Source organism: Osmia bicornis, chromosome 2 (genome assembly GCF_907164935.1).
Source record: "Osmia bicornis bicornis chromosome 2, iOsmBic2.1, whole genome shotgun sequence".
NCBI lineage: Eukaryota > Metazoa > Arthropoda > Insecta > Hymenoptera > Megachilidae > Osmia > Osmia bicornis.
Window position 1 is genome coordinate 6,565,996 of NC_060217.1, and position 26,617 is coordinate 6,592,612.

The 26,617-nt window shown below is 36.8% G+C and overlaps 2 protein-coding genes across 6 annotated transcripts in view; one reads left to right on the top strand and one right to left on the bottom strand.

Annotated features, from left to right (window-relative positions):
• The window catches only part of LOC114872021 (caspase-1-like), a 181,832-nt gene that overhangs the window by 153,921 nt on the left and 1,294 nt on the right, over positions 1-26,617 (bottom strand). For 3 of the 5 annotated variants that reach the window (XM_029178745.2, XM_029178744.2, XM_029178741.2), the window contains 4 exons: positions 23,796-24,052; positions 13,957-14,132; positions 10,448-10,568; positions 3,865-6,292 (listed from right to left, as the gene is read on the bottom strand). In XM_029178745.2, coding sequence (XP_029034578.2) covers positions 6,045-6,292; positions 10,448-10,568; positions 13,957-14,132; positions 23,796-24,052 — 802 coding nt within the window. In that variant the 3' untranslated portion in view covers positions 3,865-6,044. Of the gene's footprint in view, positions 1-3,864; positions 6,293-10,447; positions 10,569-13,956; positions 14,133-23,795; positions 24,053-26,617 lie in introns of those variants that run through there. The other 2 variants (XM_029178743.2, XR_003788687.2) reach the window with 2 other exon arrangements.
• Positions 1-26,617, top strand: part of LOC114872020 (alkaline phosphatase-like) — a 159,569-nt gene that overhangs the window by 85,913 nt on the left and 47,039 nt on the right. The window lies entirely within an intron of this gene.

Below are 26,617 nucleotides of genomic sequence, written 5' to 3' on the forward strand. Positions count from 1 at the left end.
CATGAAAGTTCGTTATTAAGTTCCCTTTGTTGTACGAGATATCGGGAGAAGTTCATTTCGATGCACTCCTGGGATATTAATATCGATTTCGAAAACGGTTTTGAACCATTTATTGAAGAAGTTTCACTGGAGCACTGAGAATTTGTGATTATAAGGATACCGCTGCAATATTAATTATCGATGATCCGTTCTTAATTTCTGGTTCAAGTACTTTACGATTACATAACGCTTACATTACATAAATTAAGATGCTTCATTTTCGTCGAATTTTCTTGAAATCATTTTTTAACACAATACCATTTCACCCCCCAAATTCCTCGATGATAAGTAAGGTGTACCATAATTCATAAACGGAAGTGTACATAGATAGTTTCTCAGCAGCTCAAATCGAAACGCGTTATTTGAAACTAGTTTCCTCGAAACGGAAACGCGATACACCGACTTCTGTACATAGTATCCAAAGTTCGAGTTCGTGACTTTAAGATACGTAGACGGGATTTGCTCAGAGGGACGGTTGTCTTTGGACTAAGCCGAGTAAATTGCAGCACCGATGAACACGAGTATCTAATTTGTCCTCTGGCGTACATTTATCACGCGTACTCTGGCAAATTGCCGTCAAAGATGCGTGTCAGGTTGACGGAAACTTCAAAACCAGAAAGGACGTCTCCCTCTGTCTGCTGCAATAGCAGAAGCTCGGATAATTTTGCCGATTGTTCTGAAATTAATGGAACGAGCCTGAGAAAGATTTTGTTTCTTCAGCATATTTTCATTAGGAGAATTCAAATCTGTGAGAAATATCATAAATTCAATTAAGTGAATAAGAATTCTTATCTCGACAAAAGCATTTTCTATCGTATTTTAAACTACAACGTCCTCGATTCGCGCTCTTTCTAACTTTGTCTCGAATGAAAAATTAATTCCCCCGAATAAAGTACAATCGCTGTGGTTATTTCAGTTTCCCTGTCGGCATAAATTATCCACGACAGACTCGGCGAAAAGGCGACAATACGCTGCGAAAGAACGGCTTTCATTTGACGCTGGAGTATAAATAATATTCGTCCAGCCACCACGGAAGTAGTCGACCCGTTGCTCTTCCTTCTAGCAATAAAAAGAAAATCAAAAAAAGTCGGTGGAAGAAAAGAAAGTAAACGAACCGGGCCACAGATATTTTTCAAACAAAGACCGTGTTCGTAACCTCGTGATTCGTATCTTTTTCATTCGTCCCATTTGTAAACATGAATGTACATCCGTAATGACGTGCACCGTGTGCAATATGTAAACGAGCATATGTAAATAAAAATTGTTCATTCAGACGAGGGAGTGTGTCCATATGGAAAAACACTGTACATTTAGATTCGCGAACACCTCGTTTGTTTACCGACCGACTATGAAAGCCTGCCGTCCCTAACGCGGGGACAAGAAACTGCGGTAACAGAGAGAAAACGGAAGTGCGAATAACCCGTGCCAATCGGCTAAAACAAAGGAATAAAATTATTTCAATATGATTATTCAAACGGTAAATTATTTGACTGACAATGAGAAACATTCTGAAATCGTTACGTGCTAGTTCCTTTGAATAAGTAAACAATTTCGTTATCTCATTCTTGGCGAAATGTTTGTTTTACTTTATTTTTCTGTATTTGAAATAAATATAGACGCGTAGAAATACTTCTATCGCAGTTTATGACTATATTAATTAATATAATGATATCGCTGCGAGAATTTGTGCGAGAAATATAAACAATTGGCGTAAGGAAATTGAAACGTCATTGCTAGCAATTGTCCCTTGTCTGCCGGGAAATATCGAAATTAGGTGATCGTGTTCAGTGATCGTTATCGGCGTTTCTCGAGCGGAAGTATTCCACTGCTATTAACATAGCCTCTGCAATTCGCCCGGTATTGCTCGGCTTGCAATTACACCGAAGTAGAAAAGATAGTAAGGAATAAAATGAAGCGTTATGTAACTGTAATAAAAGCGTCGAACAGAATTGAATTGATGGTAACGCTGAAAAATTTGTCAAATTTTTTCCAACCGATTACCGTGCTCCAACTTCGTAATGTCAAACATTGAATTTCCCATGCGAATAAAGGATACTATTTGCCATCGTCCCTATGAGAACGCGATGAAAACAAACACAAATGGAAATATCGATCACGGTGTTCGATGAAATTAATTGAAGTCCACATGTTTACCGCGAAAATAATTTTGTTATTCGGAGAAACGATGTTGCTTGCAACAAAATCAAAATTGCGAAAGTCGACAAAATCCATTAAAAAATGATACAATAATGAAAAGTTACCATTCAATTTATCCGAAATACCATATTCGACAAATTACAACTTTGTTATTCCGTCATTGTTTTACCGCAAACAAGGTATGGTAAATTTCATGATATATCAAATTCTATTGTTATCATTTGCATTTCGATTCTTGAAAAAAACCGGTTTTTGTTTCAGAATACCATCAATAAACATATAAAAAACATTTATAATTAAAAATGTTTTCAATTGATTGAAAAATTAAACAATCGTAGCCGTTTTCATTAAAATATTCAACGCGTTAAGGAAAAAAGGAAAATGGTAAAATATTTTGCCGATAACAAATATTCGTTTCAACACGAGCCGATAATTCCGATAAACTTCGAACGGTTCTCGATAGAGCGACGCCTAAATGCACGGTTTTCAGGAATACAAGGGTCCTTTAACTCATCTTCCTTCTATGAAACGATCCTCGATAAAGAGACAGAAGCACCTGGAGCCGAGTCCTTTGACGAGGAGAATCAGTCATCCGCTTAGTCTCGAGTACTTCCACTTCGAGAACGTACTTGTTTCATGTTCCAAATCGACTAGAAGAACTCGAGTCATCGGTTCGCCAAATGAATTATTAAATTGAAAATTTTTGATCAGAAATCTTGGAAAATAATTCGCCCGAAAAATTTGCTACTTTCCCCTTTTTTACATTTATACATTTCACGATTCATATGAATTCTGTTGACCTATAAAAATTTCCCTTTCAAAAAAAAAAAATATTGAAGGAACGTATAAAATGCAATAGAAACTAATACGTGGTACTTGCGGAATTCCGATAAAACAGCAGGATTACCTGGGTATCCTTCGGTCATCGTATTCCAGCGAGGTTTGTAACCCGCATAGCGAAACCCTTTAACCGTGTCTCAGACGAGCTCTATCATGCTCCGTTTGCCTGGAGGATCCACTTAACCTAAGAGAAGACGGGGATGAAGTGAATGGAATCGAATTGTCATTGCACGGTCAAACAGACGTTTGCATCTCTGCTCGCCGAAGAACTTCGTTTCCCTTTGACGCGAAAGTAGTTCAACAACCGTACGATTCAGACTTTCAGAGACCCACCTGATCTTTCATTCAGCTCAATTATTTGAGGAACACTGGGCAAATATTTATGCACCATTAACGCGAATTCTTTTTATTTTCACGTGTATTCTTTGCATGTAGCTGTTATCAAAGATTTTTCTAAGATACTGCTTATGATGTTGATACACGTATATTCAAGGTGGTTGTTACATGGATGAGTGAGTTGCAATTTTGTAAAGTAGGTACATGATGGACGAGGTTCATGAACGCAGACTTTCATTGTAAATATGTTTGTTTGCGGGAAAATGTAACATATGGAAGAAAATAAATTACTGAGATTGTAATCTACATTGTTTTCACGACATTATAAAATTCTCTTTACTCCGGCTGGACGTTAATTTGTTTAATGCTATAAAAATTTTATTTTGAAACCTAATTTTATTCTTCTCTCTGCATGGAGAAATAAAAAATTTTATTAATTGTAACATTACAATTATTAAGATAAGCTTAAAAATTAAAGAAATAATACTTTTGATTTTTGTATTTTTCATTACAATAAAAAGCACAATATTTGGTTATTGGTAATAAATTACAGAAATAAATATCTAACTACGATTATACCATAACAATTGAGCAGATAATTAGATTAGTAATTATGATCGAAAGGAGGAATACGATATATACAAGCTAAATCCGGTTTATTGAAAATTAACCTGGTATTTCATTCTGTTGTGTCAATATTATTCTAAACAGCTAATCTGAGAAAATTCAACAATTACTGTTAGCTTTGTCATAATTGACATAGTAATCCGGATTTACATGATAAGGTATGACATGCACGCTATACTGGTTAATGCAACAGATACATCGATTAATACCTTCTCCTACATTACACATGCTGGCGATATTAATACGATGAAATCCATACATAAAATACTGTATTCATTCAATTCCAATCAGTTGTTCAAAAATCTATCAGAAATTTGATCCATCATTCTTGATTAAATTTCATAATATTTTAAATTACATTCCATCTCGAGATTACGAAAAAAATGAGAAATCTATAATTATTCAACCTTTGGATCATGAACCACTGAGATAATAGTTTAAATTTAACTTTATACTAATTTCAAAATGAAAGGAATTTCTCCTCTTTAGAAAAGTAAAATAAATAAACAAGATGTTCAAACACGAAGATATATACATATATATATATAATATATGCTCTATAAATTTTCTAGCTGATAGCAGTAATTATGCTTTAAAGTCGGTTCTCAGAAAATGAAGTTATCTGGACTTGGCCCATTATGGTTGAGCGGACCAATTACGAATTTCATAGAACTAAAAGCATTCGTAGTTATATTCTCTGCTGCATTTTCCGTAAATAATAAAAACGATCGTATGTTTTAATATCGTAAATTAATTGTTCACTGTAAAATTAAAAATATTGAAAATATTCTTTCACTTGAATTTCATTTTGACGTTGTACCATGCTTCTTAATAATTATTAAAGTTTAATGTGTGCTTTCATTAGCAAATCCGTTAACGGTATTAAGAAGACTATTATCCGTCGAAATAATATAGTTAAAATAGTTTCTTTGCAAGAGTTGGATAACTTTTAATTTTGCATCAAGTTATTTATGGTGTTCATTAAACGTTCCCAATAGCACTAAATAAAATAACGTATGTACTCGGTTATCCGCTTCTTATATTAAACGAATAAAGTCTTCTTTAAACTCTGCTGTGCAACTAAAGTCTACGGTGGTGCTAACTAAAAGCTCACAATGGATTCAGCAGCAAGATTGAATCTACATTTTTCCACGGTTTACTACTCGAGTTTCCGAAGTTCGCGAATTTCAACCGATCTTTCCTGGAAAATTCGAAGCGTCTGCTGCGAAAACTTTCATCCGATTAGCATCGAACTATGAACATAAAGAAAATCTTCGGGAAAAATATTGGTACCATAAACAGCGAACCTTTCGGTCAAATAATGAAAAATATTTTAAAAGTATTATTACAGTTTTTGATTAAAGAGGTAACTGATAATTTCATCAGAAATCAGTCAATTAAATCAAACTGAATTTTCTTCATTTCCGAACATAATTTTCAAATTAGCGAACTTGAAATAGAAATTGGAAATGCAGTGAGCTTTAACAGTATAACTTTGAATTGCAAAATATAAGATAAAAAAATTATCACCGCTGTATAGATCACTTGTAATAAAAATAATTTAAAATAACAAATTAAAGAGTTATAATAATCTATACTATCTTATAACTAGATTAACAGATTATTCTCCTTTATACTTCAACTAATATAAATATGTAAGAATGTTCTTATCTAATCAGCCTCGGTTGTGTTATCTTCTACGCGATCGAATCGATTAGATCGAGATTTTCCTTTTATCCTCTTTTATACAGGAGATCTGTTTCGTGTTAGTACTAAAAGAATCGATTACTATCATGGATTAATTAACCGTCCAATCGAAAATCTCCCAGTTTCTCCATGGTCAACGTGTTCCTCTGGTAATTGGATCTCGTTGTGGATATCAACCGACTAAATTCCAGTTCGGCAATTTCGATCTTCCGTTAACACATCCAGCTCTCGTTTCCGCGAATCAGTAAGGGGATATTTTAACATGCTTGTTACATGGATAAAACAGGTCGATCGAATTTTTCAGCCAACCCTGTAGACGTTCCTCTCTTCCTTTTCCATTATTGCAACGATTTATCACTGAAGTACACTAACCGCGTCAACATGGTGACAACAGAAGGAACTTGTTTCTTTTTATCCTTCGTCTCGTCGTCATATACATTCGATATATAATCGATGGCGACACGACGAGTCACTGAAGTCATTATCCTCATTAGATCACGGGTTCGCCAGTTTTGGGTAAGCTCCTCAGAAAGAGCCTGTATGAACCAGGAACCGTTTTCGACATTTCGGAATGAGAAGAAACCTGCTAGACACGTTCAAAATTAATATCTTGATCATAATGCGCTTTGGCTACAAGTTTCCTCTTGTTCAGAAGCATTTCTTTTTGTACAAGCACGGTTCGAAGCTGATGTTTTGTATGTTTGAACAATGAGTACGACGATCTTGTTGAAGCAGGTGTTGTATGCAAACAGGTGTTCAAATTTTTATGCGATGTGTTTTGGTGTAAAAGCATGAACAACGATACGAAGAAACACATGGACTCGGAAGAAATCAACAAAAGCACAAACGAGGATATCGGATTAAACAGCTCTAAACGAGTTTATACGAACAACGATCCCGTTCCTGACGTTTGCGGTCGCTTGATTGTGTTTATAAAGACGCTGTATTCCCGCATGATGGACGGTCCTTGATGAGGTCATTAGTTGCTTTCATGAACCACGTCCACGTAACCGGTGGCTAAAGATCGGCCTTAATGACTGGCTGGCTAGGTTTGCAGAAATAACTCGAACGTTGCTCGGATCGTAAAGCTATACACACAACTCAGAATCGTACATTCCACGCGAATGCAGCGCTCGTTTAAAAAAAAAAGCTTCGACGTTGACGTCCGAGATTGATCGAACTTTGGAAATTATTTTCACACCGACTCGTACTTCTACCGTTCTCGTGAATTATTCTCTTTATTTCTTGATCTTGGATCGCGTTTCGATAATGTTTGATTTGAAAAGAAATAATTAATATATTGTAGACTCGTTTGCGATATTAGGGGGATATTGTGATATTGCAGGATAACAATCATGGAATAAAACACGTCAATTACGAGAAAGGAAGACTGAAAACGTTGAAAGCATGCGAATACTTGAAGGAGAAACTTATGATGGATCGAGTTCCCAGATGAAAATATATTTTCTGTGATACTCGAATAAAGGCGGGGAAATAATTGTGGTTGAACAATAGACGGATGAAATAGAGACAAAGAAAAGGAACACGCTGCTGTCAGAACGCTAATGTATCGCGAAGAAGACGAATATATAGCATTGTCACTTTCCAGAACTTGGACGCAATTGTCATCACTGTAAGAGACGGTTTCTCATGAAGCCATTCGTATCTTTGGATGTCTGCTTGATGGTGATGCACGTTTCTAGAATACGACTGTCTTGTGCAAGGAACGGTAAAGTGAAATCAGAGCATCTTAATATTTCAACGGAATAACGTGTTTTAAAATACATCGTTTTATTTAGAACGATTTATGCGGAAATAAATTTCCACGAAGACATTCATTATTGAGAAAATTGATTATGAAACACTTCTATTCAACCCTCGATTCTTTTTTATTTCCTTTCAATGGGAAAATATTGAATACTCAATTTCTGAAGATATTCCTATTAATAATACGAAACACTCATTAATTCTAATTAGAAAGCAAAATATAAATGGCCCAGTTTGCATTTTGAAAAATTCAAAGACCGCATCCTTATCGATGCATCTCAGTATTTAATCCAACAATAAGCGATTTTTCTATTTTTTATTATCGCAATCTTTTATGATTTAAACAGCCCGTCCCGTTAAATATATACACAAATAAATGGATAAATAAAAATGTGGAGAAATGTATATCGCGAACAGCGTGAAACGAGATACAATGAAAAGCGGTACGGGTTTTTTTTCCTAGTTTCCCCGCGATTGTCTGCGACTTGCAGCGACTGGATGCACGTTTTTCCCGCCATCCTCTCGGCGTTTCTAGCAAGCAGACAGCGTATACATCTCCGACAGCCGCGTTAAGAGAAGCCGGTACTTCCGTCCTCGTCTATTGTGATCGATAACGAGGAATAAAGTGCCTCTCGGCGAGGCGGGAAACCAGCGCGAAAAGTGCCGCGAATACCGACGAGCCGACGAAGGAAAAAAGCTCGGCAGCGAAACTGCAGCTTTTAGGGAACGTTTGTGGCACGTCGCACGAGCTTTTTTCAAATCTTTTCTTTCCACCGGCTGAGTAGTAAAATGACGCGATTAGGCTTGTCCCTTGAATCTCCCTCGCAGACCGAAAAGATTCGTCAAATTAGAAATTTATAATTTTTTTACTTGTTCTTTAAAAAGATTTATGAACAAGATGCAGCAGAAGTAAATCAGATATTAAAATGAAACCAAATTCGCTATTATTGAAATGCAATTCCACTATAATTGTATGAATTCTACCTTAACATAATCACGATATAATCATTCAAGATTTGATATTAACGTGCAATTACGATATTATAAACCTTTCAATGATACTCGATAACATTTCACTATGATATCGATATTAAGTATCGGGCAGTTTGGTTGCTAGTTGCTAGTAATTATTCCAAGAGGCTTCGAAATATTTCACAAATGATTGAAAATATATTTATAGAAGTACGTGTTCACAATATCATTAAATAGGAAGTTTGCAAGAGCAACCAAGCGTTTTCCTGTGGTAGAATGCGCGTCGAACAGGCACGGTTCTTTGTTACGGAATACCCGGAGAATGTTATCAAATAATTTCGTTACCAGCCCGATTGGCTATTATCTTGTTTGCAAGCTGAAAACACATCGGTGCATCGAGCATCGGTATAAACGAAACAACGCGCACTGATCAAACATTGAAGGTATTTGTTCCCCTACCTCGTCTATCCATTTCCTCGTACTCTCTGTTTAAATGCTGCGATTCTCCCTCAAATAACGCCCATTATTTTCGTCAAAGTATTTTGCAATGGTGCACGCTCGCGCCTCGATTATCGTTTCAATTTTCGACCATGAAAATCCATTAAAATTTTGTCTACCGATTAGATTCATTTCGCATTTTTATTTTTCTTTCTAAAAAAAAGTGACCTACTTTTTTCGTTTTCTATGGGAGAATTAATCACTCCGAGCAGTCGCGAATAATATACCGTAAAATTGGCGTGCATTCGCGAGTTTTCAGCAGGACGATTTTAATAGAGCCACCTTTTCAATTACACACCCCTGCGACGATAATTAGCCGACATTGTCGAACGTCGAGCCTTCAATTAATTTCCACGAAACAAATTTCCCAGCTTAATTAAATTATGTTCCCAGCACGTAGCCGAGCCTCGACTAGTCGTCCACCCCGTTTTCTCTAATAAATTACAGACTCCCGTTTACTATTCTTTCCAACGGAAACACCCTCTATCGACTATTGATTCCGGTCGATGGCTGTGATTCGTTACGGTTCGAAATTTCTTCGCGTTATGAAAGCGGCTGCCCGTATTATTCTCTGACGTGTCAGTTAAGAGAAGCAGTTTACTTCGTTGCACGGAAACCTCAGTATTTACACGCTGCATCTGTGCACTCATCACGGTTATACGAGGTGACCTATATAAATTTCTACAAAATGTTTCTGCGCGAGCTAACAAGGAAGATATTATATTCTGATACCTCAAAAGGCAACAGAATTAAGACCACTCAGTCTTAGATTAAGGAATAAATGTTTTTTAAAAATAGAACTTTAAGAAGACAAAAGAGTATTACCGTTCAAAGAAGATACTCTGCACTTTATGCAGTTGGGAAGACAGTGCAATTCTCGTTAAAGCGTCTTTTGAATAATTCTAAATAGCGGAGAGGTACAAGTGACCCATATACCTTTAACCGCGCTGTAGGTACGCTATCACAAGCGTTATTGCCCCTAGCTATCCCGTCGAGCTAATAATATTTCATGGAGATCAGTTAATTATCCTCAAGGGAGGAGTCTGACAGAAAAAATGTACATGCTGGAGGGTTAAACGAGTTCAAACGAGGCTTCGAGCTACCCCGAAGACTTCGTGTTCGTTTGTTATCGGAGAAAAGACACGGTAATCGTTAAATCCTCTTTTTCGTTACATCGCTACAAGGAGTGTCTTAGAAAGTACGTAAGTGGCTTAACGAGTCAAGTATAAACGAAATTATTTATAAGAGACTCAGGAAGTTAATGGTCGACGACATAGACCCTTTTGTAACACCGGGAAAGATTTACAATAAAATTCGTTCAGCTTTGTTTTTCACTGCACATTCCACCGAGTTTTCATTATTATTGTACTTTCCTTTACGTAGAATGAAAAGTTTGTTCAGACACCAGAGAACGGAATAACCCATGCAACGAGTTTACAAATGGCATATGTGTACATGCACAACGATAAAAAACGTACGAACGTAAGTGGGTGCATTTACTTACCGTCGTTAGTGGAATAGGCAATCATAATGTCCGCATGGGAAGGAATAGTGTAGGGGGTTGCACTTGTGCCGTCCGTTACATCAATATTCGTTGGGTTATCTCCTTTATTTCCACGACATGCCTGCAAAGAATAACAAAAAAAGAAAAATACATGAATAAACGTCCAAATTGTCACGTGGCAACAGCCAGTTTATGCATTCATTTACACCTTTCATTGCGGAACATTGAACTCTCTAAACAATTCAGTTGCTCTCTATTCCGATATTTTAAGAGATAATCTTTATGATTCGAGAAATAACTTTTCTAGATAACTTTCTATATATTCTAAGTCGAAGAATCAAATTTAAATGAAACATTCAAGCACCTTGTTTTTTAGGTTATGGCATAGGTTATCGCATTCGCAGGAAAGATTTCACAAGTTAACGTCATGCGTGCTAAGTCTCCAACGTAGCACATAGTGAAGAGCTTGTTAAACGAGTTGAGAAGTAACCTCGTCAACTATAAAACTCTTTCATGTTCCTTTGAAACGCCGCGCGGATAATTAACTATGTCGTCTTTTCCACTTCCGTTAGCGCTCCGCCTCTCCGCTCTTCATGAAGAACCGGAAAACCAACGCGTTAGTGGCTCTTCCAACTCGCGAGAATGAGCTTGTTCCCTCTATTATCACCTGTCCTTTATCGTCCAATTCTCAACTCTCCGTGGCTACGGATTAATTTCTTGCACCAAGTAACCTTCTTCAGGAAACGCCGTTAATGAACGCGATTAGTTTTAATCTTCTTCCTCTAATAATATATGAATTTAGTGTCTACCCTCCATGAGGCAGACTTGGGTTAGCTTCTTAAATCACTCACTTTAAAATCTGACGTCTTTATTTTCTTTATAATAACGAATTTTCTTAACCGAATTCCTCGTGCCTGTCAACCACAACGCCATCTTTTCTTCTTGTTCAACCGTCCACGCTCCCCTCCTTCCCGCCCGTACCGATCACTCGGCCACGATCGGCCAAGATCGAGCGATCTCGGAATCGACAATCCTCGCTACAGCGTAGACGTTTAGTAAGTACACGCTTTTCGTAGTCAAAGGGTTCAATGTTTTTAACAACGTTTTTCAACTATCCAGTGTCTGGCTTTGAAATATTAAGAATACTATTTTTGTATATTAAAATAATCATCGTGAACAGTATTTCTACTAGGGCAGACATACACGTCACTTAACAGTAACATATTTTCCCCTTGGACCATAAATTTTATACAGTTTGAAATTCGTTTCCTAGTTTCCATCTGCTCATTATGGTGAAAATTAATCCTATTCGTAGCAAACATATTTCTCGTTTTCTTCACCCTGCCTTTTGCCTCCATCGTGCTACTTGAATGAACAATATTTAGAGGTCTGCACGAACGCAAGCAAGCTCAACAACGGCTTGCTCAATTTGTTTCGCGATTTTAATTTCGCCGAGAATTTGTTGGTTCGCGTGTTTGTACAAACGTCGAGCGTTTCATACCAGACGGTATATAAAGTTGATAGAAAAACTGTTTCGCATTATTGATCGTTAACACACGAAGAATTTTTCCACACGTCGCACGATGATCGATCGGATCGTATAGAGAATACAACGCGTGGCAGTAAATTAGTTTGCAAGCTTCAACACTAAAGCTTCTTTTTCGCGTTTTGTCAAACGTGATCACACGTGAAGTTGAATATGACGTATGAATTAAACGAGACGAGCGATCAGGAGCAATTTGATGAGAGACAAGCGGTATCTTCTTCATTTTTTTTCCTTTTTAATAGAAAAGTGATCTATTTTTTGAAATATGATTTTTTTTATTATATTAGGGTTTTTTCATGGTTATCGTTTCGTTTTGTTCCCGGGTCAAGGTAATCTTAATTACTGTGATGCGTTACGCGATCTTCATGCGAACAGTTCCATTATCCTGCAGGATATATCCACGTTTCACGGTCTGCGGAGCTAAAAAACACAACGCTTGCGCGATAATGCGCTTCGCCTCGCAAATCCTTGAGAGATCATCCTGAAGTAGATAAATGGAAAAAGAACCGGCCAGGATTACACCGCAAAGAAAATCAAGATTTACGTTATCATCGCACGAAATATTTGCATTATCCTGTTGTCTCCCGGTTGTTTCAATGTTTCGTATTTCCAACCTCGCAAATTGTACAATTTCATGAGCACAAGAGTCGTATGAAATATTTTGAATATTTCCACTGATAAAATTTGATCCACTGATAAAATAATCCTTCAAAATAAAAAAAAAGTAAAGTTACTTTTTTACCAAATAACTTCGAAATAAATGAAATTTGAACTTTTATCTGCAATCGCGTTCGCAAAACATTGAATAAAATAAGTTTTTTACGACGGTGATAAAAATGGCTAATCACCACAGATAGCAAGTCTCTTTTGAAACAACAGTTCGTGTAACTCCAGAAATTTCCTTGTAATGCTGGTATTACGACATCCTTTGTAATCCGCGCAGAGAAAGAACATTTCCCTTCGTAATTCAATAAAATCTCAGAACAATACGATCCGTGATATTCGGAAAATTTTTATCATCGCGCAGTGTCTCGTAAATCCAAAGGCTGCATTCGTGACAGAAAATTGACCAACAGGGACCTTGAAGTTGTGCATGCACGGTTCGTGGCCACTGTACTCTCTTTCTATTAATAAAGCTTTCTCCGCCTAGGCTTTTAACTGTGCATTCCCTTGGACCGCAAGCAAAATTAACAGCACAGCACTGACACAAATAAAAAACATCCTGGTAGAGAAAGCATCGTGAGAGTTGAAAAACCGAAACACTTGTGATAAGGATTTATAATAGTTGCCTGAACAAGTCATGAATAGTAATCCCTGTCTCACTTCTCTTGTTATACTTATTTGTTATTTAATTTTTAAAATTGCAGCAATTTTAATTATTTTTCAATCGTATAAAAAATAATCTGATCCATAATGAGGATGCTATGAAACGTTGCTTTCAAAGATATTACTTATCTTCATTAACTATAAACAGAACGATATCTATGATAATTGCACACGTATCACGAGCGTCAATGAATAATTATCGACGAACGATTGCATTCTGTTCCCGATAACTGAACGCTACAGGCTAAAATGTTGTGCAAAGCAAATTCATTAACGACGTATGAATAGCACATTTATTAATGAAGAACGGAAAGCTAACGTTTCAGTTATTTACTTAAACGATTAAAATGATCTGTATATTATAACGATATGACCCGTTACTATTTTAAACACGTCTATCAGTAACTCCGAAACTATTGAAATTTTCATTTCAAAGAAATCTTATCTATCATTTTCACAGTATTTCATTATTTCTAGAATCTGTAATAGAAATTAAAAAATACCCAACAATATGGATGAATTCCTATGGAAAATAAAGCGTCGCGTCAATCATATGCGAGTAAAATGGCAGTGAACGCGTTAATGGGCTTCCTGTCTCTAAGCAGTTAATACGATAACATTGAAATCTATTGCTCACCTGAATGAAGAACAACTTTGGCTTTCCCGCCAAGGTGGGACATCGTTCAGCGATGAAACGGGTCCACAGCGACTCGACCTTATACATAGTGTCGAACGTATGTATGTAACCAGATGAACCGTGCGACAGAACAACTACCACCAGACAGTCGGCATCCGTGTGGTCTTCCGCAGCGACTTTAATGAAAGGATTAATTAATTTGCAGCTACCCCCTGATAACGGCCACTGACTGTTTGCCAAAGTAGGTGATACAGAGGACAATATTGGGAGAGCTAAGTACACCCGCGCCATTTCCATGTCCATTCACGAGAATCACGTGATGTTTGCCGAGCTAACTATTTCTGCGTGTTTAGATTATACCGTCTCGCGGTATATCTTGATACATCAACTTCAATTACGATTAGCATTAGAGGGATGGACAGAGGAACGCGATGCTACAGGTACTCGAGTTTCATACGTGACGTTGTATACATTAAAATACTATTCTAGGTAAACGATATATCTCTCTTACCATCGGCTTTCAGTGCTCAGATTTCCGCAATCTGATTGTTTATATAAATTTTAAGATTTTTATCGTATAGAAATTATGATAATTCGTTATTATTCATTTTTTTATCGTTATATTAATGAATGACATATTTCTGGAATGATTTGGTACCCTTGATATTCATATTGAATGAGATAAAGAAACAATTAGATAATTATTTATCAGCAATTGGTATGAATGAAACGTGCAATTCGAAGGATTTCTCGTTTAGAGTGGCATTCAATGAAAGCGATCCAATTGTTTGCAAAAGTGATTTTCAAGTCCGACGGTATTTACTGCGGTAACACAACAGCGAAATTGGAAAGGGTGAGAGGTTAAACGAACAATACGTGCCGTAGTTAACCTCTTGATTTGCTTGCGTATGACCCATCACGGTAAACAGCTCGGTCACCACTATTGTCGACCACACTGAATTAATTAATCCTTTCATTAAATCTGGTACGGCAAGCCCGTGCGCGGTGTTCAAATCTATAAACCCGTTCCTTCTGTTTAATTCCTGTCTTCGTGCGAATTTGATGCAATAATTCGCCGCGTGTATATCGCTTCGACGATAAACAAATTTTGTTCGGAAAATTTCTTTCGCGATACGTAATTTTGCAAACTATTGGATCTTGAATGATTAAAGCGAAGTTGAAAATAGCAATCTCCCGAAATTTTCACACGCTGCCGTAACATAATTTACCCTTTCGACGGTTTTCTCTCATACGAAACGTAATTGCAAAATTTTCATTCATTTCGCGTTTCACCCCTTCAACCGTTCATTTCCATTGTACGCTTCGCGTATGATAATTCGTTTATACTTTGAGGACGAGTTTAAAACAGTAAGTGGATACTCTTGACACGTTTTCATTACATGCATCAAGAGTACGAGAAAGCAGAGAAAGTTTCACCGAAGTTGGAACGTTCCTTCATGTAATGTGCTTCTGTTTTCTAAGGACAATTCAGTACAAGAGAGTCTAATGTACTTTGTAAAGTGGAGTCAGTAACACGTTACGTATCCGTTTTATCGTATGAAAAAAAAAATGAAAAAATACTATTACTTGAATTTCAATAACCAATTTAATATTCATAAATAGACTTCATAGTTTGCACAGTAATGTGTGCCCATTACCTTTCAAATTACGGGAGAAGTTAATTTTAATTTTCTATGATAAAGTTGCTAATCTCGCTCGTACTCTCTTCTTTATTCAAGTTTTTAGAGTTTCAAAATTTGTTATCTCGAAACATGAATCTTGAACGAAAAATCTCGAAACATCGGCCCTAAAACTGAAACTTTGAACGTTTAAAAAATAGCAAGTGTTGAATTCTGATCTCTTTACTTGAAACTTTACATGACCTACAGCCTGAAGCATAAACTTCCTGCCCTGATATTTTGATATTTAAAGTATTAATCGTGTTATTTGTATCGTAAAATTTCGTCGAACTTCGAGAACTCGCGTCGTGCCTCAAAATATTAGCAGTAAAGAAGATTGAATTCGATAAAGGAACAAAAGTTACAAAATAATTCTTACCCAGAAAACAACTACGATTTCATAGACTATTTGAAGCTCAGTCATCTCTGTATTCAAAGGAGAGGGATGACAGTTAAACACCTGGAAGAACTTGGTTTCGTTGAACATCTGCTCTAATGAAAGTTCACCTGTTCTTCGCCTCAAACGCAGCAGTTAATTCAGACAAATAAGCTCCGGTCGAATTAATTACGAAACAGATGCACGACAAAGAACTCCTCGAGCGAACCGAGCGAAATGATTTCGAGTAGACAAAAGGATGTTTAAGCGTACAGAATATGCTTCTCCGGGGCAATTCGCAATAAGGCCGAACGTTAACCTATTTCCCACATCTAGTACTAAGATAATTGTGCTATCTTTCGGTATCCCTTAGAAACATACACTTCCCTTTGAAGAAAGTCAAACTACCCTACAGCTGGTTGATACATCAACCAGTCGGGTAACTCAAAAGTTTATCCTTTCAGTCAAATTCACCTTATTAACAAATTATGAAAATAATTACTGACAATTTGCACTTTATAATTTGGTATTCTACTATTTCAAGTACCTATGCGAATTTTGTATAATATTTTTCAGTAAATACAGTTTGAAATATATAAGTTTCTCTGATAATTATATGCTCAGCCAACGCTGGGTGATCCCACTGGTTTTTCATAAATTCACACTTAAACTTCTATCCACATATTACGAAACATTCTGTACATGGTATGCGCTCATGAAAGGTTCGTAGACTCGACGTTAAAAGCACCGGCTGAAATGCAGCTTTTGGCAGCTGTATGCGAGTAGCCTCTCTGTGCACCACTCACAGTGCACCGAGATGCACGGAAGTTCGAACAGTCAGGGAAGAAAATATAGGGTGACAGGAACAGCGCGGAAGGGAGAAGAGGCGTGAATTATAGGAAAGAAATGCAAATAATTAAGCTGTGCGTCCCGGTCACGTTTTTCTGCGTGAACAGTTTCCGTAATTTGCCGACGTTCCGGTCGATAAGCGTTTAAACGTGACGCGATTACGTTCATTCACCTCCAAGTTTTCTACAACTATATCTATGGAAGAGAATCATTTAAAAGCATTTCTTTTTTCGTACGCGTTTATTATTTTCTTTTTGGCGATGCTCGGAGTCGATAAGCGTTTATACGTAACCCGGTTACGTCGATTCCCATCGACTCGTTTGAAAATGCAGACTGGGAACGAAAATTGAAATTAAAAGAATGGAATGAGAACGAAAGTATCTACACTGTAACAACAAATTTATCTTCATGCAATATCTAACACCGAATGAATCTCAACTTCACAATGTAACTATTTGCAGTAGTACAAAATTGAAAAAGAACATCCGTTCCTCGAGATTGCTTTTGCTTAAACTTACCAAGTCTTGTTTTGGAGGAGGAAATTTCTGTTCAAGAAACAGTGTATGAATTATTCAATTTTCGTGAAGTGCACGAAATCAAAGATATAACAAGAGGATTGCCCAGAATTCGAATAGTCGAAAATGAAAAATCTGCGCGCTGAAAGTTCTTGATAGTGCGCCTTTTCGAACGGTGAAACGAAAATCCATTGAATGCGCTGGATACTTCGTTCACAATCGTTTGGAAAGCCGCTCAACTCGTAGCGAACGCTTGATTCGATTCGATTCATGAAAAATAGAGAAATTCGCCCAAAATCGAAGGGCGGGAACTCTGATTGAAGACCCTTGACAGCAGTAAACGATTAAATTTTTCAATGTCTTTGACGAGCGTGCGAAGCGAACAAAGCGTGCTACGAATAGAGCTCGTTCATTGCACTCGAAACGTGCTTTTATGCTGTGTTTCGAATACTCGCAAGAATACCCTCGCCGAAACTAAATACGCGGATGATCCCGCTACGTTCGATAGGATAATTGTTCGAATACCCGAATGCGATTAGCAGTATTATTAACAGGAAATCTTTCTAATTATCTGTTAACACATTGACTGCCAATGTCCCGTAGGTTACAGTAAAAGCTGAATCATAAAAGCTGTGAATCATAAATTAGTAACATGAAGTTTTGTTTCTTCTCCGTTCGTATTCACCAAACGGAAGTTACCGAAACGTTGGTAGCGAAAATTGCATCCCAAAAGGCAGAAATTATGAACGAGAAGGAAGCGGAACTGCGAAAACTATATTTGCACCGCACTTCCGCCATTCGATACAGTTTTCAGAGCAAACGAATGAGCACGTCCAAATTCACCTCTATTTTCACAGCGTTCCTAAAAAATTATACCAAAGAGCTCAATTTGCACTGGATATACATGCTCCTCTAAATATGCACGCGCACCGAAAGTTCTAATTTTTCTTCTCGTTGCAGGAAGAAGCTTGAATTATTAAAGAAACTTGGAAAGACTGGTTAAGTTCGTGAAAATATGAAGGATTTCGGTAAACGTTCCATAAATGAATTATCTGTTTGCGATGATACAATAAAGTTCCCATTGAATCGTCAATTAATTATTCCCTCATCAATATTTCGTGGCTCGTTAAAATTGCAGCTTCAAAACATAACGAATAGAGGCGAAATCGTAACCATTCATAATACTGGCTAACGTACGATTTTAAATTTACTATGCATATAATTAAATAATTAAATATGAGTTAATTAGTTAATGAATTAATTAGATGCCAATCAGATGTTTATGATAATGAAATGGAACATGGATTAATTTCATGTTCTGAAATTTTATGTTATAGAAAAAATATTCTCTACCAACATGCTTATGATTATAATTAATATAAATGACCGTATCGAAAATGAAACTGTATCGTTTGATCTTTGGTATATATCCAGTCTGCTACACGTTCGTTGGCAGCAAGCCAGTATGAACAAGCCTTAATACGTGCTTAACCATGAAACAACCAACTAGCCAGTCGTGAAATGAATTATTAAATCGCGTCGCGTATCGTTATTCGAACCACCGTTAATTGACTCGAACGTTTTCACCTCGTTTTCAGGATCGTACGTATTTATCCTTGACTCTTGAGTGATATCGCACACCAACTCGTTTTATCACTGAACGCTGCTTATTTCTCGCTCGACGCTCGTTTACCTTTGATTACACCTCAGCAGTATTTTTTCAGCAAATTAAAAACCTACCGGACAAATTGCACTCTTCCACGGGAATATTTAACTGTTTACCAGTCGGCCCCTGTTTTTCACCCGTTTTAGTCGGCATTGTCCGACGAGAACCGACCAGAACGTTGTTTGCTCTGCAAATAAACGTCGCGCACACGCTTGTTGCTTTTTTTTTTCTGCTTGCCAATATCGGATCCAGCGATGACGATACGTTGCCTCCACACCGACGGGACACGAGAAAAAACGTGGCAGAAAAAAGAATAATGGTGTTTATTCGGACGAGTTTGCAGCGAGGTTGGGGAGACGAATCGAAAGAAACGACAAGATTCTCCGAGGATCATCGACTAGGAGTGAAAATATCGTGATAATAATGAATTCGTATATTTGCAATGAGATGGTCAGAAGGTAAAGACACAAGAGACACGGTTAGAGGAAAAAATTTGTCGCCCACTTCACAATTCGATTGAATTCACGGAACGAGAATGTGGAACGTTGCCAGCTATTGCTGGAAATTGAGGCATTAAAAATAACACCGAACTCTTTCCTAAAGTCAAGTTGACTAGTTTCTACATTTACATGTTTGGAATAAGTTTTTGCGACTGCTTTTTATGGTCTACAGCAACGTTTTCGTAACTTGTCGGATGTACCGTTGACCTGTACTACTGCGGTTGGGACATCAGACCGGCATAAACTACTAGTCAGCTTCGTTATTACTGTATCAAACTAATCCTGCACTCTGCTCAATCACGCTTTCGTATTTTAACACTTCAAACATTATATTTTTTGCAAAATTTATTAATTTATTCTTAAAAAATGGAAAATTCTAAAAAAGTAAATGCAAAATTTAAATACATTAAATATTAAAAATGGTATTTAAACTAAACAAAAGTGAAGCTAACAAACTAAAAATTAAAGCTAAAATCTGTAAAATGATATATAATTGAAAATTCGAAAAAGGGTTGGTACAGCAACTACGAAACAGAAAATATATTTTAGGACAGTTTAAATTCTCTGTTCTAAAATCGTGGAATCGTGTAATTCACGTCAAAAGAAAATTACACAGAGAAAGTACGAAGAAAGAGATACTTTTGTTCAATGAAACAATAAGGCAACAGAATGAACAGAAGGTTTGCGAAGCAACGAACAATAACATCGATTTATTCGCTACTAGAAAAATGTCAATAATCTTAGACTCTTTCCTTCCGATATTGTATATTGTTCCTTCTAAGTTAAAAGCAGTAAGTAAATGGTTAATTAAACATTGAATTGAATTTAATTGAAGCGTACAACTGAAGCTCGATACGACTCTTAATGAATGCTCAAGTAATTAAAATTCGATTAAAGTTCAATTACTTCCTGAACGTTTCGATAAATTTCAGTGTACTAGTATTGTTTTGCACTGTTTATTATATTGTGTTTGTCGTTAGCAAACATACCGAAATAATTTACATATATTTCGTCTTTAGATAGAAGAGGAAAGCAAATTACTTTCGAAGAAATTTATGAAAAACTGTTACACTAAATTCCATGATAATAAATTAAAAACTTGATTAATTAATAAATATGTGATAGCTTCCAGGAAGAATTATTTCAACAATCTTTCTTTCAATATAAAACGAAACATAAATTGATAAGGACCATCAATTTCATGAAATATGCAGTCACAAAAGTATTAAGAATTCAAGCAGATTCGATAACCAATAATTCAATGAAATCAAGGATTAATCCTGAAGAATTTAATTATTAAATTATTCAAAAATTTCTCTTATAAATATTTAGTTAGATTAACTTCGTGTCGCTGGTTATCAGTGACCCCGACGACAATCAAGGCGATAACTCTGCTAAATATTCGGTTCATTAAACAACGATACGACTTGAATGTTTAACACTTGAATTCTTTCCTCGTCAATACGAGCAACAACTTTTCTCACTATCAATTTTTAATTATCTCGAATTACCAAGTCCGAGTACTGCATAACAGCTCGCTGTAAAGTGACCCGAGTGAAATTTAATTATTTCTCATCTATTGTCTGTTGAAATCGAATCGATTGCATCTCGAGATGAGTCACGTTAAAAAAAAAGGAAGTAACGAGGGAAGAACTCCGACAGAGGTGAGAAAAATGTAGAAAAACGAAAAGAAGGAAATAGTTATAAACTGGACGCGATATATCTTGACGTATTCCCGGCCAGTGGAATATGAAAAGTTTTCTCGCTTATTATAAAGTTCTGTGATCATCCGACTTTCTGCTCTACTACGCCCTCACGTTCCTGTTTCGCGTGATTGTCTCTGCTGGTTATATCTTGCTGGAAACCAGTTACCATCCAAGGTAGCAGGACGGTTAATGAGCTCGTTTCATTGTAAAATGTTTGTGTAACTTCTCGTGATGCTTATTCATCGACAGTGTCATTATCCATGTCGGGATGGTTGTACTCGAAATGTAGTTACCCATCTTCTTTCTTTATAAAGGTTTCCATAAAGTTATTTAGAAAAGTTATTGATAATCCCTCAATAAAATCCAGATTATTGTATAAGAATTTATTAAACAATAAATTGTGATAAAATTAATTGCTCTATCTTTTTTTGTTTATACAGAATACAACTCAGGTTGAATATCATTAATGCTTGTTTTTAATTGAAACAACATATTACACCGATACTGATTTTCATCGATGTTTTCAATATGACCGCATTACAGATAATGGTATTGTTTACAAAGTTCAAACACGACCAACGTAGAATATGTACTTTCAATAATATTGCATTTGCCATTAACGATTTCCTTTCACGAATTATTGCAACTACTTGTACAATTGTAATATATTTGCAATATATTCGCAATTACCGTAACAAGAGAATGCCATATCTCTGTTAAAAGATTAAATTTGCAACAATGTATAGCTTCAAAAAAGCAATCTCAAAATTCACAATCTATTTCATTCTGTGCGATATTGCAATTACTATCGGTATCAGCAATCAAGGAATAATTTTCCCAAAAGCTTCGTTCGAATTAACAAAAATATTCCGAACGAACGAACTCGTTTCCTCGATCATCGTTGATCCGCAAAAGTAATGAATAGAGATATCGTGGTAGAAGGTGAAGTGTTGCAGGCAGAACGGGTTCATTGAAATTCATCATTCCGATAGCAGATTCGAAGAGAGCTTTTTAAATGAAACCTTCCAGACACACGACTGTTACGATCTATATAGAGATAGGTGACGTACGATTTACGAGCTTCACGCTTCCACGACAACGTAAGAACATCTTTGTCCGAGGGTAACAAAAGGGTTTGATAAATGTATGTCGGACACGGTCGCGGTGACGGGCGACGCCTATTGTGTCAATATTTGAATGGATGAACAGTAAGTAAAGAGGAAAATCAAACGAAAACGACGATTCGCCCGTCGACTTTTCGCCAACGACCACGGTTTTCGTTTCTGTCCCCCTTTTTCAAATAGTTTACCCACGATTTGTCGAGCTAAGGTTCCAAGAATCCGTCCCCTAACACTACCATGTGAATTTTACGAGCGTTTTACGGTACTCCACACCCTCAGGGAATTTAGGAACACCATTTACCTACCTACGGACGAATATGTCCCGAATGTACTCACAATGTGAAGGATTCTCTTTCTAAAGGTAACTTTTGTCCTGCTTTTTCCACGTGAAACTCATTTTTCTCTTAAGTAGAACAATAGTTTCTATGATTTTCTGTCGGATACTAATCGCATACTGAAAATTAGGTAAAAAGAAGTAAAATTGCAAGTCATAAATTTTACGAAATTTACTTTGCGAGAATCAGTGATGTAAACACAGTTTTATATGGAACAAGATTGAGTTACTAGATTGATGAAGGTTTCTGTGATCAGAAATGTGTTTTATTGAGTCAGAATTGGGATATTGATACCATATCTAGAGTGTAACTTTGAAAAAGATGCTGTCAAGATTGTGATAGATATCATTCTATCCTTCTCTACCACCCTTCAATATTTACAGCTCAATTTGGGAACACATTGAGAAGGATAGTAATAAAAATATGGAACAATATTCATGCGTGGATTATAATTCTTGATATAACATAAAATTGTTGAAGAATCACGTTTTTTTTAATAAAACAAAACATTAGTCGACTATACTAAAACGATGTTAGTGAAATAATGGAAATGCGACTCGCAACGCGAAGGCAACCAAAATAAATTATTTCGCGTATTATTCCTCTCTGTCGGTTGTTGCGGATTACGCGTTGTTTAACGAGCAGCACAGGAAAATGATTAAAATCTGTCCCCAGCTACGTATAAAACGTGTTCCATGTCCCAAATCACGTTAACCAGTCCACCTCGAATTTCGCATGCACCGTTTCGAATCAAAATTTCATAGCGGAAACGATCCGATCTTTATCGTAATTTTGATAATAATTCTCGTGCCATTTTCTAATAACTTCCACGATTCGTTTTATTTTCACATCTATCTTTCTTTCTATTCATTGATATAATCAAAATTATTACGTCCATTGACCAGGTGATTAATTTATCATTTTCGAGATAATTAATTAGCCGAGAAGAGAGAAGCATTTTAATAAAAAATTTTCAGATTCCATTATTTAATATTACGTCACGAATGCCTCGAGTCTTATCAAATAATTTTCATAATTATTCAATCATCCCTGAAAATTATATGATGTTAAAAATAAAAGGTGTTCACTTACCTTCTTTTAATACTTGCAGAACGTCTTCCGATGATAAGTCATCGTAGCATCGAACATCGAACTGCAATTGCTTTAAGGCTTCAGAAATACTGTCTTTGTCCTTTTCTGAGCCTGTTCTTACTTGCATTTTCCGGAAGTATACGTGATTGAAGATTAACGCAACACCTGTTCGAGCATGATTCATGTTGTACTCTTCATCGTCTGCTTGCACTCGACTTCGAACGGTTCTCGTAATCGACCTCTTCGGAGGGGATAATCTGTAACAGATGAAAGTAAAGTCAATACAACTATCAAATAATTATTAACACGTTCAATACCGTGGTGATCACCGGCGATTAGCATCATAAAATCGAAAGAAGAGTAAAGTCAAAAAAGCTCTAATCGAAATTGCATCGATTTCACGCTTTTACAGTTTTCTCTCAGCAGAACATAAAAAGAAACAATTTAGCCCCGTCGAAATGCAACGGTATCACTGAATATTGTTTATACCAGAGATTCATACAGGCGATATAGTTTGTTCTTTCAGCTGGGTTCGCTTCGCCTAATATTGAACTTGCTACATGGCAAATTACACGGCTCGTTGAGAACACTTTTTTTTGTTGTTTTACGATTACGATGCAAGCGTGGCTTGGCAATAACTTGTTCGCGTATATTTTTGCCTGTCGCTAAATTTCGTTGTTTCCCGGACGTGGTCGATCGATGCGAAACGGGAGGAAAAAACGAAGCGTGTAGCCGCGTTGTTCGGTGTCGATGCGGCGCGCTGACGGCTTTTATGTCGCTCGTAAAATTTTGAATCGCAAAAGTGGCGCACACTGGCTGGAACAACGCCACACACTGCGGATGCCCGACAAATAACGTCTACGAGACGAAAATGAAAGACACCGTGGCCGAACATGCTTCGACGGAAAAGTTTTCGACGCTTGTACGACCGACGCGGCGGTCCTCGATTAATTCTAATTATTCCCATGGGGCTCTTATAAAGCACATTACTATTCTTCCGCTTTAAAAATAAAATTGAAACTAATTCTACTTCCTGTAACCACAGAACATATTTCCAATCTACAAAATTGTCTAATAACGAAGAACATTAAAAATCAATAAACATCCGATTGAACGCTCTTCAAGATTTCTTTTCAATTCATGACCGCTCTAAAGAACATTCTCAAGTCTTCAATCTGTCTCGAAATCTTTTTCAAGTACCTTTTACCTATAATAGGTTAAACGAGAGCCCGTTTAAGCTGTTAATTTTATGGTTTTGTGGTGGATTCAAGTTTGAACCGTGCACGTTTCTCTTCTTAAAAGAGAGTGACAAGCTATAATCCGGTGAGAAGGTTTCGCCGTCGCTCTTCAAAGTGCATTAAGCTGTTTCGTACTTTCCACTCACGTACGTGTTTGCCGCTAAGGAAAAAGCGTTCGGCAATGTAGACGGTGTACGGATTCTCAAGGTGCACGTGAACACCGTCCACCGAATCATCCGACGGTCAATTTAATTTTAAGTTAGATCGCAATCCGGGTCTGAAGAACTTCTCGTAACGGCTCGCTCGTTTTATCGCCCCCGTAGCGTCGGTGTAAACGCGTACGACGATCTGACCGAGAAACGGGGCTGAGCCCGATTACCGCCGTTTTCACGCGATGAAAAATAAGTAAACTATCCATGATACTCGGTGAACCTGGATAGTTGACCCGTGATCGCTTTTCATTCGGAAGAAGATACTTGAAAAGTGAATTTTTGGGAAAGGAAAAATCACTGTTCATTTAATATCAGATTAATTTTCGCAAATGAAAAATTAACCGCAATAGCTCGTAGAACTCTATGAAATGTTTCGCGATCAGGTGTTTCGTATTCAATGAAATGTTCTTGTGCAAGCAGGCAACTGCCGTTGCACTTAACGATGATACACGTTCCTGTTACAACACCGAGAGTTCTCTAAGAGTGAAGTGTGGTTGTTGTGTTTGGAAGTTAGGATTCTCAGAGTTGCTGTGTACTATCGCGAGATACGCGTTGTTGGTCGCGTGTGTACGTGCACGAATCTTCTTAACGCAGAACTATACGCGGAGATAGAGTTCTAGGATGCATAGTTAGCCAAGTAAATGCGCATAGGAAATTCAGAGAACCATAGTATAGATGGAACTTGATGTTTTTATCGTTGATCGGAGTAGTCAACTAAAATACATAGTTTTGTATAATTTATAATTCTAAGAAGAAAAATAAATTTATTTTTGTATCAACGTCATAAATACCAAAAATAATTCTGATTAAATTCACCATTTCGTTTGCAACAACTTAATAATTACACGGCCACGCCGGGTAACAGAAATGAAACACCTACCACAGAGAAACGAACCGTAAAGAGGAAACCGCAAAGAACGAACAGTAGGGAAACACAAAACGCGACGAGACAGTGGATCGGAGCTTTTTAAACGACTGAAGATATTCTACTCTCGGCGTTGAAAGATTTGAATGCAGACACGCTTGCAGCGAGAGAATTCCTACACACGAACACGAGTAACGAGTCGGTTGACAAAGGAGTGCTTACAAACTAGTCATAAATGCACGAACCTGCCGCCCATTACCGGACAAATGTTCATTGGAAGAGAAATGAATTACCGGAATTATACCGGTCCACCGCGTTTCCTTTGAATTCGAAAACATTTTGTAATCGTCTAGCTCCGCTTCGTCGTTACGTCACAAATATAATTCCTTGAAAAATGATTATAACGATAGCATCCAATTAAAACAATAAAATTAGAAATTAAAATACCGAAGGTCTAATGACATTTTTTTTCTACCTTCTACCGTTTTAGAGCTAAAACATTATAAA